Genomic DNA, 14340 nt, shown 5'->3' on the forward strand with positions numbered 1-14340 from the left:
CCCCCCCCCCCCCCACTCGCAGATCCGAGCCTCTTCGCTTTCTTTCTCCTCCTCTGCGGGATATCAAACCATCTTTCCCTTTTCCTCCCATAGCCCCTCCCAACTCGCTGTGAAACACGTGGACACCCAACAGTGAATTCCATCCCGCAATGCTCGCCGTGAAAACATGAAGGAAACCCAATCCTCCTTACGCCAGTAGTGCCCAAAAGACCAGTAGCAACAAAAATCCTTCAAATTGAACGTGTGTGAACGCCAAAGACGCCGAATGTGATGATACTCCCCGATGCTAGACAAAATTCGTCGGCCGCTGTGCTTGGGATCCAGTCAGCAAATGCTGATTGTCGCCATTCCCTGGCCGCGGTGGCGTGTATCCGTGGTATGCCGTGTCGCTATCGGAGCGGTCCCGCGCAGCCATGTAGTCGTTATTTTGAACTCTGCCCCGTCTCTCATCCGGATGCTCGTGGACTGGGCTGCTTTGCTCGGAATCCAAATTCAAGCTACTCCTGCGGTCGAATTCATCGTCCATGGTCGCAACATGATCATCACGTGCGCGTGCGTAGGTTTGCGGTTGATCGGACATTTCCACGGAAGAAGGAGAAGCAGCTCCTTGGAGTCTGACCGAGTACGAGCGGTCCATGTGACGGTGCCTAACACCGACAAAGAGCCATCGAGTCCCACGTGCGGTGGCCTTGATGATATCCCAAGGATTGAACGCATCCACGATCGCCATGGTTCCCAGACATCCACCGTAGTAGCGCTTCTTCTTTTTCTCCTTCTTGCCCGGGATCTCTGAGGGATCATCGAATGGTGATGGTTCCGGCTTCGTCTTTGCCACCTTGTACGGCTTGTACGGAAACGCAAAAAGATGCAGAACGGCGAAAAAGGCCATTTCGAAGCAGATGAGAACGTTCGGTAGGCCGACAGAAATGTCTGCAGCAGCAAGATATTTCGAAGTCTTGAGGACGCCGTTGCTGGTCAAAAAGTCGATGAGAGTCGACTGCCAGAAACAAAAGAAAATCACGAGCTTGATGCACAGGACTTTGAGGAATGGCGAGTACTGGGCCAGGTCCTGCTTCAGTTGAATGTAAAACTGAATCAGGCAGTACATGGCGATTGTGACTGCGATGGATTCGATTATGAGAGACCAAATGTGGACGTAGGCGGGTGAGAGCGAATCCTCGCAGAGCATGTCTTCTTTCTCCGCGATGACGGATATAATGGTGAACAACACGCGAATAAAGCAGTATTGGAAGACGGAGATCCAGATGATCTGACAGAGAAAATTAGCCACTGCATGCGAGTTTGTAGAGCGAAGACCAGAGTAAATGTTGAGACAGGGAAGCTCACGTTGAACCAAGTCAGTCCGCTCCTCGGCTTTCGCAACCAGCCCTTGTCTTGCCCGCCGGAGCACTTTTGGGCCCAGGTCATCGGCCACACCCAATTCTTTGGCTCCACATTTCGGAAATATTCCTTTTGTTCGTGTAGCGTCGGGGCAATATAGTGGCAGAGTAGGGTAAAGAAACTCGAAATGGCAAAGGCCTCGTAGCAGTCACGGATGACTTCGAAGTAGATGTGGTTCGTGTAGTAATGTATTGAAAGAAGGGAAACGGCGGCGTAAATGGGTATCATGAGCAGGATGCGAATGATTCTGTTGCCATCTTGTCAGCTCGTTCGTAGTGTCATCGGTATCGTGAGACAAGACAAATGTCTCAGGTAGGTATATGTGCCCTGCTTCATGTTCTGCGCGGATAGCAGACAAAGGCAAGCGACGACGAAAGACGTGGGTCGACGTGGTGAGGGTTATACGAAGGGCGGGGTTGTCGCCTGGCGCTTACGTACTGTTTCTGCTCCCAAGGTCGCGAGTAGTGGGTGGCATGTTCGAAGATGAGGACGAGGGAGATGATGACGGCAATGGCCGTGAAGACGAAGCCAATGATTCTAGAGGGGTCAGCGAAGCAGGCCAAGGCGAGGGAGGTGGCAGACGACTTACTGGGCGATGGTATGAAAGGTGACGCCGAAGTCTGTGCCGGACAGCTTCCAGACGTCCTCTTCCTCGATCTGGCTCACGTCGTCGGAGCACTTCTTCATGGCGGCTAAGGAGTGGACGTTGGTCGGAGGCACGCAGCGCAGAAGTTGAGGACTGGGCGGGCCTTGTTCTCATATGGCTGACGACGTTTCCCCAGATTGGCTGCGAGTAGGTGGGTAGGGTAGGGTAGGGTAGGGTTGGTTGGTGCGGTAAATAGGGGGCCCTTGAATCTTTTAGGTGCTTCCTTGGGGTGTGGAAAAGCCTTGCAGCAAGCCCCCGAGGGCAGGGCGCAGCATTGCGAAAGGAATGCCCGCGGCGTTTGTCAGACGGGCGGCATTCCAAACATAGTCACATGGGACTGGGAGAAGAGCGTTTCCTATTCCTGCGCAGATTGGATTGGATTCGCGCTGCGCGTTCGGTTCTGTATCCACCTTGTCTGACAGTGGGTCTGCGTCTGCCCTAGAGTACATGACCGGCCGCCACAGCGTCGAAGGCGCAGCACTTGGGTGACCTACAGCACAGGGCCACGGGCACTGACAACTGACGTGGCTACGGCGTTGCACCGACTTGACGATGTCGCAAAATTCTCTACTGAACCCTGTACGAAACACGCGCCCATTGAGCATTGCGCTGCCAAGTCGGCTGTTGCAGTTTTAGGCCCCGCTGCTCAGCTTCCCTGTCCCCCTGCTTTTGCCCGAGCCGGGCTCACGTCCACGCTTCCCGGTCCATCACCGCCGCCCTCTCTGCTACCCGCAGAGCCGCCCGCCGCCGCCGCTCCTCTCTCGCGCCTACCTCGCGCTCCGGCCTTGAGCACCTCCCATTTCTCCCTGTATCGCCCAAGCACACCCAGCAGCTTTTCATTCTCGCGCACCAGCTTGTCGTTCTCCCGTTCTTGGAGCTCCTTCTCGCGCGCCAAGCTTTCGACCAAGACTTCTAGCTCCCGCAAGCGATGCTCCATGTTGGTTTGGGCCGCCGCGGCCCCCGGAGTCTGAGGCTCGCTGTTTGCTGCCGACGATGATGCTGCCGGCCGGTGTGCCCGGAAGCTTTGCGCGAGCGCTAGAGATTGAGATTGCGAGGATGCCTCCCACATGTGAAGCCGCTTGCTCAACTTGTCAAGCAACTGGCGCATCATGGTGTTTTCCAGATCCAGTTCTTCCATCGTCTTCCGCGACCCTCCTGACCCACCGCCCTTGCCATAGTGCTCCGCTGCCGCCACGGTCCCGGCAGAGCCAGGTCGCGCTCGCCTTCCAGAGCGTGTCATGTTCGGCGAAGGCGGCGCCGGCTCCTCATATGCATCCACAAACTCATCGGCGTCAAATGACCGCTCTTCCTCCTCTTCCTCAATAATCGGCGAGGGTACCCCTCCGTGAGTTTGGTTGCCATTATGGTTGAGGATGCCGGCGTAGGAAACGGTGCCTCCAGTAGTTGGCACAACGATAAAGCTTTCCCCTCCGCTAGGAGCCGAGTCCAGAGCTCGTAGCGTCGCTTGCGAGAAGAGGGCTCCGACGTTGGGGTTCGAGTCTGCGCGAACGCTCGTGCTTGGAACCGCTTGCTTAGGCGAGGGCTTTGGCGCCGGCTTTTGGGATGGCGGTGGGGGCTGGCTTTGCTCGTCATTGATTAGAGGCAGGCCCGTAAAAGCCAGGGGTGCTGACAAGGCAGAGTAGAAGGTTTCAAAGGTGGAGAAAAATCGTTTGAATCCCTCGTCAGAACTTGGCTTTGCCGGGGGCGATACGGCCTCTTTTTCCGACGTGACATGAGTGGCTTCTCCAGATTCCTTGGAAGTCTTGGCCGTCTGTTGTTGTCCATCTTTCCTCATGTCTTGGGGCAGAGCCCTGTCGGCTCGGCCTAGAATCCTCCCGTCCACATGTTGCGCAGATACAGCCGGAGCGGCGGGACGGCGGGAACCTGGAATGCCGCGCGCAGAGGCGAGGTTGCTAGCTATCGAGGACGAAAGATCCCGGGGCGGCTTTCGTCGGGGCGCGCTCCTTGGGGGCGATTGCGGAGCTCGTTTAGGCGAGGTTGGACGTGTCGAGGGAGCGGAAGGTGTCGTTTCGGGGGATTGTGGAGAGGTTGATGGTGGCTCAGTGTGCGTCGGGGATGTCGTCGAGCTGCACTTGATGATTGTCGCCAGACGGTGATGATGGCTCTCCAGCAGCTTCAGTATGCGGAGTGCCTCAGCATCGCCGGTTCCCTGCGAGGCTTTGGCGAACTCTCCGGCGGCCTGTTGGTGTTCGTCGCTGGCTTGGGAAGAATTCGCCTTCCAGGTTTCGGCGGACGCGTTGCGCGCATGAGCGTGCGCCTAGCCGACGTTAGCAACGAGTGGCAGAAGTGAGGCGTCAGACAGAATGACCCCACCAGAGTCAAGGGCGCCGTTTCCATTGCGGCGACACGGGTTGTGAAGGGAGATGTCTGTCGGCGGCGAGGAGCAAGAGCTAAACCCGGGTTGCGGTGTTGAGCCACGCCCGCGTGTGACCTAACGACAGTATGCCGAGACCGGGGCCGCACCGCAGTCACTTAGCTGGGGACAAGGAAAGGTCAAGGTTCATTGACCAAGTCTCAGCTTCACCTTCGGTACAGAACAGCCCAAAGCGACGCCCAACTGTGGCGCCAGGTACATGTCAAAGGGCCACGACTTGTTTGGGAAGACACGGGGGTAGCGATTGCTGCCCGGGTCCTGCAGTGGTTCCTTCCTTGGCTCGGGCAATGACGTTGGTGTCAATGTATTGGGAACTGCCAGCAACAAGAAGAGAACAAGATGCGCCGCGTCTTTCCTCGCCTCGCAAGTGAAGCAGATATATTGCAACCATCTTGTCTCAGGGCCTCTTCTCCAACACACACTATCCGAGCAATTCCACGCCTTACCTGTACGCACGACATGGCCGCAAGAGGCGCCTCTTCCAGCTTGAATTCCAGCGCCACTCCGAACGCCGCACACCTGGGGAACAATCCAAAGTAGACAGTCACCTGCGCAGCTGGGCAAACGACGGGGTCGATTGCTTAAAATCCTCTGGTTGTCAGTGGGCGGTGCCGCAACGCAACGTTCCCATGGATCCCTCTTTCGAGTCGTTGAGCCGCACAAGCAGCGGGCGCTCAGCCCTGTCCAAGGTGTTCTCGGGTCGTCGTCGAAAACACAGCGACGCATCAGCCGGGTCCAAACGCCGCGACGACGGTGATTCAGGCAGTCTGCGGCCGATGAGTACGAGCAAAGCCAGAAGCTCCGGGGAAAGCCAGCGCCAACGGCTGAATCTGGCAGTGCGGAAGCTCCCAGGGTTGTTTTCTAGAAAAAGGCGAAGACGACAAAAGGACGGGGCAGCCGAGGAGCAAAGCGTCTATGAAGCTGTGCTTGGCTCAAGCGCAAGCCGCAGCGCAAGCAACGTTGTCTCTCCTGACCCAGATGGCGCCTATCTCAGTCCGTGGGACAGACAGTCGCTGCGGATGGACATGCACAAGAACGTCACGAGCAGCAGCTTGATTACGTCCGACAGCGACTCTGAAGCGTGAGTTCCGAAACGTTTCTTTTCTCTTTGTCCAAAACCTTTGTAGACAAGACACACCCACATCGGGGGTGAGGGCACGGCCGGCGGGGCGTCATTTTAGGTCCTTCTGGGATCGTCGCAGCCGGCGAACCCTGGCGGCGTGGCCTGGCTCATGGCTGAGAGGCGGCTCCTCTGCGAGCCTGCACTGCGGCTGGCCTGACTGCTGCATCCGCCAAACACCTCTCCGCCGGCACTCAACTCCACACTTCAGCTCCACACCATCACTCGTCCATTCGGTTGTTCCAACACGACGCTTTCGGCTTGCTCCCATCGCTTCTGCCTGCGACGCTCGTTCAGCTCACTTGTCGACTCGCCTCGCGTCTAATTTTGGCGCCTTTGCTCCTCAATATCGCCTCTGCTAATCTGTGCTCCCCCTCAGACCTCCCGTCAGACCCCCTCTTTCTCCACACCAATCCCACGCCGGCTATTTAACACTCTCGTCACCTTTGATTGCGTCCCAAATTCTCGACGCAGCCATCATCTCCCCGCCTCCCTATCCAGACGACATCCGCTCCATCGTCACCACGGCCGACACGGTGGCTCCCAAGCAGTCGAATACACTTGAACCGCAATCGAAGGAGAGGCGCGGTTCGTCGCCTGGGAGGAAGCTCAAAGGCGCTTTTGGAGGTCGGAAATCGCCGTCGCCCAGAGGAACTCCCGACACGCTCAAAGCCTCTGGCAGCGGCGGCGGAGGTGGAGGACTCGGTTCTTTGCTTGGGAAGAAGTCGCGGAGCAGCTCCAAGGTCAGCCTACTCGAGGAAGGCACCCAGGACTCGGCACAAGGAGATCACCTCCAGGGCCACTTGTCGCCACCTCGGTCGGACCCTTCTCAGACATCTCAAGCCGAACCCCAAAGAATTGACACCTCCACCGTCGTTCCCGAAACAACGCCGGATCCCGGAGCAGCGGAGGCTCCCACGACCTTGTTAACCCCACCAACGCCCACCGACGGCCTTGACTACACTTCTCTGCGACCTGCTACCTCGTCGAGAGCCGAGCCGTCCCATAGCCAACCGGCGTCGAACAATCCCGACGTCATTATTACACCGTCGGGGAGCTTGATCCATCGCCGTGCGAGATCAGCTACAACCAGCAACCAGCCAGGCAAGCTTGCGCATGCTGGCTCGTCGCAGCTCACTCCAACTGCAGAAGAGACGAGAACCCCCGGAGGCACCCTAACATCCCCTCCGAGCGGCTTCTTTTCATCCGTCTTTTCCGCTGCTTCCAACGCCGCCAGCTCCTTCACAAACATTGCCAATCTCAACCAGAACCAACGAAAGCAGAGCGCGTCTTTGGTCCCTGAACCAAACGTGGAAAAAACCGGCCCAGCTGGTGGTGAAGAAGTCATCAGTGGGGGATCCTCCGAGGCCGAGCAGATTGCCGAGAACCCCAAGCCCGAGAAGAAGCAGCTCGCCGTTGAGACTCTTGGTTCGGGAGACCTCAGCCTCAGTCACCTGGGCATTCAGGAAATCGAAAGCGATCAGAGCGTCATGAATTCGTCTGACGAGCTGGCTCCGGCTAGGCCGATAACACCCACGGTCATTCCCGACGACGATGCAGCCGCAAGGAGTGAGGACAGTGCGGCGGCCAAGGCCGTGTCTGCATCATATCTCCAGGAGCCCCCCGATTCCGCCTTCGTGGGGCATAAACCGAAAGCTCTGACTACTCTCTCTGGCGTACAGACTCCGCCTAGGCCTCTAGGAGACGAGTCCGAGACCCGTCCGAGGCGCAGTGGCAGCGTGAGAAGCCGGTTGAGCGATCGCAAAAGTCGGAGGAGGCATCGCAATAGCTCGAATGCTGGTGCAACGTTGACTCCTGCAGTCACGAGCAGCACCACAACGTTACCTGGTGCCACTAGCATGGGCGTCGTCGGCGGATCCAAGTTGACGGGCTTTGCTGTTGCTCCGGCGAAACGGAATCGGGAATTCCATGGCCAATTTAAGAGCGTGCCTGATGATGATTACCTCATTGAAGACTACAGCGCCGCGCTGCAGCGAGATATCCTCCTTCATGGTAGATTATATGTGTCCGAGGGACACATTTGCTTTGCCAGCAACATTCTTGGTTGGGTCACCAATCTCATTATCAGTTTCGACGAGGTTGTTTCGATTGAGAAGAAGAGCACGGCAGTCATCTTCCCTAACGCTATAGTGATCACTACGCTTCATGCGCGCAACGTGTTCGCCAGTCTGGTCAGCCGAGACTCGACATATGACCTCCTGATTGGGATCTGGAAAATCAGCCATCCCAACCTGAAGAGTTCGCTGAATGGTGTCGCTCTTGACAACGGCACAGGTGACAAGACGGAGAAAGACGACATTGACGACGCGATTGAGGATGTCTCCGAAGAAGGTTCAGACGACGAGGTCTATGATGAGGATGACGAAGATGAAGAAGCCGCTGCGAGTGTGACCGATCATGGCGATGGTAGCATCGCCGGCAGTGAGATTGCGGAGCCTGCTAAAGCCATCAGCCGCAAAGCGTCCTCTCAGCCTCTGGGAGCCACTTCCAACGGTGCTGCTCCAAAAGACAATGGCAACATCGAACCCGCCCCCAACGGAGCACCCGCCAGTCAGGGCTTCCCTGGGCCCATAGCGCACGCTGAAACTTCATGTGGTGACGAGGCCGAACACTTCAGCAACCTGCTAATGGACACCACAATTCCGGCACCGTTAGGAAAGGTCTACTCTCTGATGTTTGGTCCGATGTCGGGCACTTTCATGCGCAAGTGGCTTATCGAAGACCAAAAGTCGCAGGACTTGCAAATGGAAGACGACAAGCAGGGGCTTTGCGAAACCAAGAAGACTTTTAACTACAGTTTTATCAAGCCTCTCAACGCTTCGATTGGCCCCAAGCAAACCAAGTGCATCATCAATCAGACTCTTGATCAGTTTGACCTGGAAAGAGCCGTCACCGTCACTTGCTCGACTCAGAATCCCGATGTTCCCAACGGAAACATTTTTGTTGTGAAGACAAAATACTGCCTTACGTGGGGTCCTGGCAATTCTACTCGTCTGGTGATGAACCACACAATCGAATGGTCTGGCAAGAGTTGGCTTAAAGGTGAGACCTTGATCCCCCTGCAGCATGGGTGATAGGATTGAGTAACTGAACCAAAAATTAGGACCGATCGAAAAGGGGACCAATGACGGACAAGGCGTGTATGCCAAGGACCTCGTGGCCGCTCTTCGCGCCGCCTGCTCTGCCAAACCCATTGCCAAAGCTGCGACTGGAGGCAAGACAAAGAACAAGAAAGGCCGCAAGAAAGGCGCCGCTGCAGCCTCTCCAGAAATCGCGACCACCGCACCTCTCGCCTCGGCCGACAAAGGTGGAGATTGGGGTCTCCTGGAACCGCTGCATGGTCCTCTGCGCCCAATTACTGATCTGATGCCGAGTTTCGTCTCGGCACAAGTCGTCGTCCTCTTCCTCGGCCTGCTACTTCTCACATCGTGGTTACGCGGCGGTGCTCCAGCTGGCGGCCGCAACGTCTCGCCATATGGTCTCGCAACCCCAGCTCGCATTGCGGCATATGAGGAGATGTGGCGCCGGGAAGAATCGGAACTGTGGGACTGGCTTGAAGAGCGCGTGAGGATGGACCGCGCGACGCCAATGACGGCGGGCAAAGGGCCTTCGAAGAGAGCCTCGGCGGCCATGGGACAAAAGGTGCTGGCAGAGACGGAACGCATGAGCCAGCGACAGATAGAGGAGGCGATTCGCGTCACCCAGAACAAGCTGGAGACGTTGAGAGAGGCGGTTGAGAGGCAACGGGACCGCACTTGGGATGGTGCAGCCACCCAGTCCGAGGCTGCGACGAAGGGTGAAGAAAGTCCCCAAGAGGTGTGATTGTCGCTGGTGATTTGGATTTGTTCGGTGGTGGACATTGCATTTCCATGAGAAGGCGTCTTCGGGGCGTGGAGGTTTGATTCTTGGTTTGCTTGCATCCTTATGCCTCATCCTTTTGCTACCCTGGATATCCCCCCCTGCCTGTGCATTCTTTCTTTTGTTTTGCTCCCGTTGTTGGCGTTTTCCTACAAAATATTCTTTTGTCCGCAATTTCCCTTGTCACAATCATTTCCCTGGCGTTTTTTTTTTTTTTTTTTTTTCCTTGCGTCGTTTCCAGTCTTGGGCTCATCAACTTTCAGGTCCCCTTTGTTGTACTTTGTGTCTTTCGCATCTGTTTCCCTTCCTCTCCTCTCCTTGATGGGTAGCTTCGCTACATGCTCACATGCGGGTTCTTGTGTCCCTCTTTTTGGCTCTAGACATCAATCCTTGGTCAGTCCAGCCGCTAACGTTGAAGACTGGTTCCATCTTGGAAAATTTGTGCAAGCATATGAAACAAAAAAAGTCGACTTGGTGGTTGAATCGTCATCTGCTCATGTATCGCCATTTCTTCTCGGTGGTGATGCCGGAGCAGGGAAGGACCGTCCACCCACCAACCTTTTTCCCGACTCACCCTTTGCACTTGATCTTTCGACATTTGACATGTTCACGGTGAACGCCGCTGGTCATGACCACCCAAATTACGCCAACACAGCAAGGAGATGAACCCCTCTTCTACGTTCAGCTCCAACCGAGCTCCTATCACCTCCAATGCCGCCACCACGAGGAATCTACCGATCATAGCTTCCATCTCCCGCATATCCTCACTTATCATCCCAGCATCTAGCACACGTGCAGCCAGGCACGAGCGTTGAGTGGATGGCCAGTGGCGGCGTCTGCCCGCCCGTCCGCCCGCTCGGAAGGGCCCGCATCGTCCAAAAGCTTAACGAAAAAAGATGCCAAAAAACCTAGATGCGAAAAAGAGACACGGAGAGCGACAATGGCGGTGACCGGCCAGTCAAGAGAATAGAATAGATAAGGGGCAGTACAATCAGGTGCTCGCTGCCACCTGCTCTCGCTCTGCTCTGCATCTACGGTAGTTTGCGGGTTTGTGGCTGAGACACATCGCACCGTTCACGTTGTCAGGCTGAGGCTGAGGCTGAGGCGTCCGTCCGTGGGTACCTGCGTCCGTGGTGGGCTTTTCGGCCTGCGAATACGGGACAGTGGTGGGGTCGGTTTGTCGGTCGGTCGGTCAGTGAGACAACCATGCTGAGCAGCGCGCCGGCCGACCGGTGAATATTCAAGGCTGTGACGGGTATCAAGTTGAATGATAGGCGAATACGACGGGGCTGAGTATGCAGGGCTGGTGGGTGGGAGGCTGGAGATGAATGAGAACAGAAGGAATGCATGGATGGATGGCTCGAGCATTTTTCTGCGGTGACGTTAGTTGCCTTTTCACGTCTCTTTTCCTTGGAACATTGCTGAGAATCATGTCAAGTCCTTTCATTTAAGCAATAAAGATGAACATCTGCAGCCGTCGCTTTTACGCGCCGAGGCATGGACCAATTTGATATCGGACGAAAGAAAAAGAAAAAAAGTAAAGACAGTTCCCAGAACCTCCCTAGAAAACTCCCTGCCCAAATCCACGCAAGACCCGCGTAATCCAATCAATAAGACCACCTTTCATATTCCGCTTTCGGTTGTTCCACTTAAGCGGCAGCAGCCTGCAGAGGAGCCGCCGGGCTTTCAGTCACACTGGGAGCCTGGGTGCTAATGTCAGGCAAGCCCGGGTGGACGCCAACGCGCTCCTTGGGGAGCAAGTCAACCAGCACTTGGCTGGGCTTGTTGCTCTTGCCGGCGGAGAAGACAGCGTTGTCCTTGTAGGCCCTGACGCACTCAATGTACTTGTCGAAGAGGTATGCCGAGTCAAGCGGGCCGCCCTTAGCCTCGGGGTGGAACTGAGCGGAAAAGATGGGGCGGGACTTGTGGATCATGCCCTCGTTGGAAGCGTCGTTGAGGTTGACGAAGAACTCCTTCCATTCGGAGTCAAGGCTGGTGGCGTCGATGGCGTAGCCGTGGTTCTGCGAAGTGATGTGGCACTTGCCCGTGGTAAGGTCCAGGGCCGGAATGTTGTGCGCACGGTTACCGTACTTCATCTTCACAGTGCGAGCACCGGCAGCCAACGCAAGCAGCTGGTGACCCATGCAAATTCCCATGACGGGGACTTGGCTGGTCTCAATCAGCTTGCGGAGGTGGTAAACGGTGTCCTGACAGTGGGTTGGGTCACCAGGACCGTTGGAGATGAAGACACCGTCAAAGTGGTGAGCGACCTTGTGGATGGGGTAGTCGTAGGGGAAAGCGGTGACGCTGGCACCACGGCTGACAAGGCTGCGGAGGATGTTCTCCTTGACACCGCAGTCGATCAGAGCGACGTGCATATCGCCGAGGTTGGAGCTAATGTGGAAGGGAGCCTTGGTGCTCACACGGCGAACCAGGTTGATGCCCTCCGGGTCAATGTATGCCTCGTCTTCGTCCGCGTCGTATTCCTCACCAATGCTGATTCTCGCGAGCGAGGAGCCCTGCTCACGGAGGTAGGTAACGATGGCGCGAGTGTCGACACCAGAGATGGCAGGAACACCCTCCCTCTGGCACCATTCCGCCAGACTTTCAACGGCAGTCCAGTGGCTGTGCTGCTCCGCAACATCCGCAACAACGATACCAGCGGCCTGAATGTTGGGAGATTCAAAGTATCTGAGGAGGCCGAACTCGTCCTTGACAGATGAAGGGACACCGTAGTTACCAATCAGGGGCTGGGTGAAGACGAGAATCTGGCCACGGTAGGAGGGGTCGGTCATGGACTCGGGGTAGCCGACGAGAGAGGTCGTGAAAACGGCTTCACCGCTAATGTTCTTCTTGGCACCGAACGATTTTCCGGAGTGGATGGGCCCGTTCTGCAGAGATGAGTCACAAACTGTGCACATTCGCCAATTGCCCAATTCCTGCGTACCTTGATGGTGAAAGTAGCCCTGTCCTTGGTAGCCCTGGAGCGAGCGATGCTCTGGGCATTGTTGTTCTGGACAGTGGCCATGAAGCGGGCCTGCATTCCGGCCTTGGAGAGCTGGCCGAAGACCCCGACGGGCCTCAGCATGGAGGGCTTCGCGAGCTTTGCAAACATTCTTTTTTGGGTTGTATGTAGTCGATTTGAGAGGCGCTTTGGAGCGAGTAAAAGGCCGTTCAGTTAATGGAGGCCTTCCACAGGTGGTCTGTTGATGTGTGAGTCAAGCTGGTCTTGCGGAGGACTGGAAAGCGGCGGATGAGCGTTACCAGAGATGTAGTCCTATGGTACAGCTGTTAGCAAATGTTTTCAAGCAAGAATCGTCGAATTGCGGTCAAGCTATCGCCTCTACGATGGCGTAGGGCGCAAGGACAGAGCGTAGATAACAAGCAAGGCGGCCAACATACCTGAGAAGTGAAGATGGTCTGAGCAGAACGCATTCGCGAAATTGGCGGATCTGTCAGTTGTGGTCGATGGGGTGCAACGACGGGCGTTGCCTTGCAATTGCTGTGTTGTGTGCAGCAGAAGAGGTGGTGGAGTTGAGTTGATGAGGGACGGACGAGGCGAGAGAATCAGTGTGGGTGACAAGGTTGAGGTGGGGCCGGCTACGTAAAATTTCACTGGCCGCACGACCAAAGTCCGAATTCGCATCCTCCGCCTTCGCGCATTTGCTAACAGCTTTCTGTAACGCAATTATTCTTCTGCCTCGTCACTGGTCAATTCCTTCAACCGCCAGCCGTGCGCCCATCGCCCTGCCCAGCTCGGAGCCTTTGCTGACCTTTGGCCCTCGACAATCGCCTTTGCCACGACGTCAACGCCATCAACGCCTTATCTGCTTGCCTTCAACGAATGGATGGAGCCACCGTCTCTTTGTACCGCGAGACGTGATGATTCAGAATACAAAGAATTTTACCAAAAGATAATAAAGGGAGCTGGGTCTTTTCTTGTCTGGAATGGAAGACGACGTTGACAACGTGGGCGCTTGGGAAGGTGTTTAGTGTCCTTCGACACGAGGGCCTACTAGATGCCACGTCCCTGGGCTACCGCTATTGGTTTCTTCCGGAGCTTTTCCTTCTGAGGCTGACACACCTTCTCACCTGTTCAGCAACAGGGAGCTTCCTACGACACATCATGTGCATCACCACACTAGGGCGACGCTGCGCCATCGCCTTGGCGTCGACTCACCAAGAACCGGTAGTTGAATAGGGGCGAATAGACACGGTATTGCAGGCATGGCTTGTCAAACAATGCCACTGGACCTTGTTATGATCAAGGCCCACCAACGGCGCAATGCTTCTCCAATGCTCTGGCTTCTACCGTCCTTTTCCTAGCTGTGTGTAGCCAACACTGCTGAACAAAGACCGCAAATCGCAGCACAGCTCCACGCGAGTCGAGGCCCATCGGAAGCCGAGACGATGTTCCTCCGAGTCAAGATGCTAAACTTTAAATGCTCAGCTTCCAAACAAGGGTTAGCCTCGCTCGATGACGGGACGCTTTGCAACACAAAAACAACTCCCCTGTATTGCAAACACAGCTGCTCTCTCTTGTTTTGGGCCACGCAGCATCATCTGATAGTCGTCGTATAACCTGCCTGCAATGCGAGTTGCGGGGTACATCCATCAGAAACCCTTGAGCATTCCGCTGCCAAGTGTCGGCGGGCCGTCGCCTTTTCGCCCATCCACTCGATCTCTAGAAGCAGACCTGTGGAAGGTGGGCCAACATTCCTGGTTTGATATGGCGCCCCATTCTAGACGGGCATCTCCTTGACAGCGGGGGTCAAGGACAACGGTGGAGCTGGCGCCAGTGTGACAGATGCATGTCTTGCGAGTGTCCAAACGGGTAATCTACGCCAGGGTCCCATTTGCCCATGATGACATACAAATATCAACCGCCTTGCTCACTCG

At 56.0% G+C, this 14340-nt stretch overlaps 4 protein-coding genes across 4 annotated transcripts; 1 reads left to right on the forward strand and 3 right to left on the reverse strand.

The window, feature by feature from the left end:
- Positions 1–11: 11 nt before the first annotated feature.
- On the reverse strand, positions 12–2409 carry J3D65DRAFT_610183 (organic solute transporter Ostalpha-domain-containing protein). The gene is made up of 4 exons (XM_066798779.1): positions 1991–2409; positions 1840–1938; positions 1348–1648; positions 12–1270 (listed from the first exon to the last, which is right to left on the reverse strand). The coding sequence occupies exons 1-4, from the start codon at positions 2086–2088 to the stop codon at positions 287–289; spliced, it is 1482 nt and encodes a 493-aa protein (XP_066659862.1). The 5' UTR covers positions 2089–2409; the 3' UTR covers positions 12–286.
- On the reverse strand, positions 2402–4644 carry J3D65DRAFT_610186 (uncharacterized protein). Its single transcript, XM_066798780.1, has 2 exons — positions 4382–4644; positions 2402–4325 (listed from the first exon to the last, which is right to left on the reverse strand). The coding sequence occupies exons 1-2, from the start codon at positions 4403–4405 to the stop codon at positions 2694–2696; spliced, it is 1656 nt and encodes a 551-aa protein (XP_066659863.1). The 5' UTR covers positions 4406–4644; the 3' UTR covers positions 2402–2693.
- Positions 4645–5071: 427 nt separating this feature from the next.
- On the forward strand, positions 5072–9405 carry J3D65DRAFT_545660 (uncharacterized protein; the record flags this gene model as incomplete). Its single annotated transcript, XM_066796779.1, has 4 exons — positions 5072–5295; positions 5488–5523; positions 5942–8625; positions 8687–9405. The coding sequence occupies 4 exons, from the start codon at positions 5072–5074 to the stop codon at positions 9403–9405; spliced, it is 3663 nt and encodes a 1220-aa protein (XP_066659864.1).
- A 1457-nt stretch (positions 9406–10862) lies between these two features.
- On the reverse strand, positions 10863–12987 carry J3D65DRAFT_610196 (carbamoyl-phosphate synthase arginine-specific small chain). The gene is made up of 3 exons (XM_066798781.1): positions 12844–12987; positions 12389–12718; positions 10863–12332 (listed from the first exon to the last, which is right to left on the reverse strand). Exons 2-3 carry the CDS (start codon positions 12554–12556, stop codon positions 11091–11093), a joined length of 1410 nt encoding a protein of 469 aa, XP_066659865.1. The 5' UTR covers positions 12557–12718; positions 12844–12987; the 3' UTR covers positions 10863–11090.
- Positions 12988–14340: the final 1353 nt, after the last annotated feature.

This window comes from Phyllosticta citribraziliensis (genome assembly GCF_038025025.1).
Source record: "Phyllosticta citribraziliensis strain CPC 17464 chromosome Unknown J3D65scaffold_1, whole genome shotgun sequence".
In the NCBI taxonomy this organism is placed as follows: Eukaryota; Fungi; Ascomycota; class Dothideomycetes; order Botryosphaeriales; family Phyllostictaceae; genus Phyllosticta; species Phyllosticta citribraziliensis.

Bases quoted from the DNA above. Each gene is read 5' to 3' on its own strand.
- J3D65DRAFT_610183 (XM_066798779.1), bottom strand. From the start codon at position 2,088: ATGAAGAAGTGCTCCGACGACGTGAGCCAGATCGAGGAAGAGGACGTC. The intron at 1,649-1,839 runs GTACGTAAGCGC...AGATGGCAACAG, and splicing joins CGACCTTGGGAGCAGAAACA to AATCATTCGCATCCTGCTCA. The intron at 1,271-1,347 runs GTGAGCTTCCCT...TTTCTCTGTCAG, and splicing joins GCGGACTGACTTGGTTCAAC to ATCATCTGGATCTCCGTCTT.
- J3D65DRAFT_610186 (XM_066798780.1), bottom strand. From the start codon at position 4,405: ATGGAAACGGCGCCCTTGACTCTG. The intron at 4,326-4,381 runs GTGGGGTCATTC...AACGTCGGCTAG, and splicing joins AAACGGCGCCCTTGACTCTG to GCGCACGCTCATGCGCGCAA.
- J3D65DRAFT_610196 (XM_066798781.1), bottom strand. From the start codon at position 12,556: ATGTTTGCAAAGCTCGCGAAGCCCTCCATGCTGAGGCCCGTCGGGGTC. The intron at 12,333-12,388 runs GTACGCAGGAAT...TCATCTCTGCAG, and splicing joins GGGCTACTTTCACCATCAAG to AACGGGCCCATCCACTCCGG.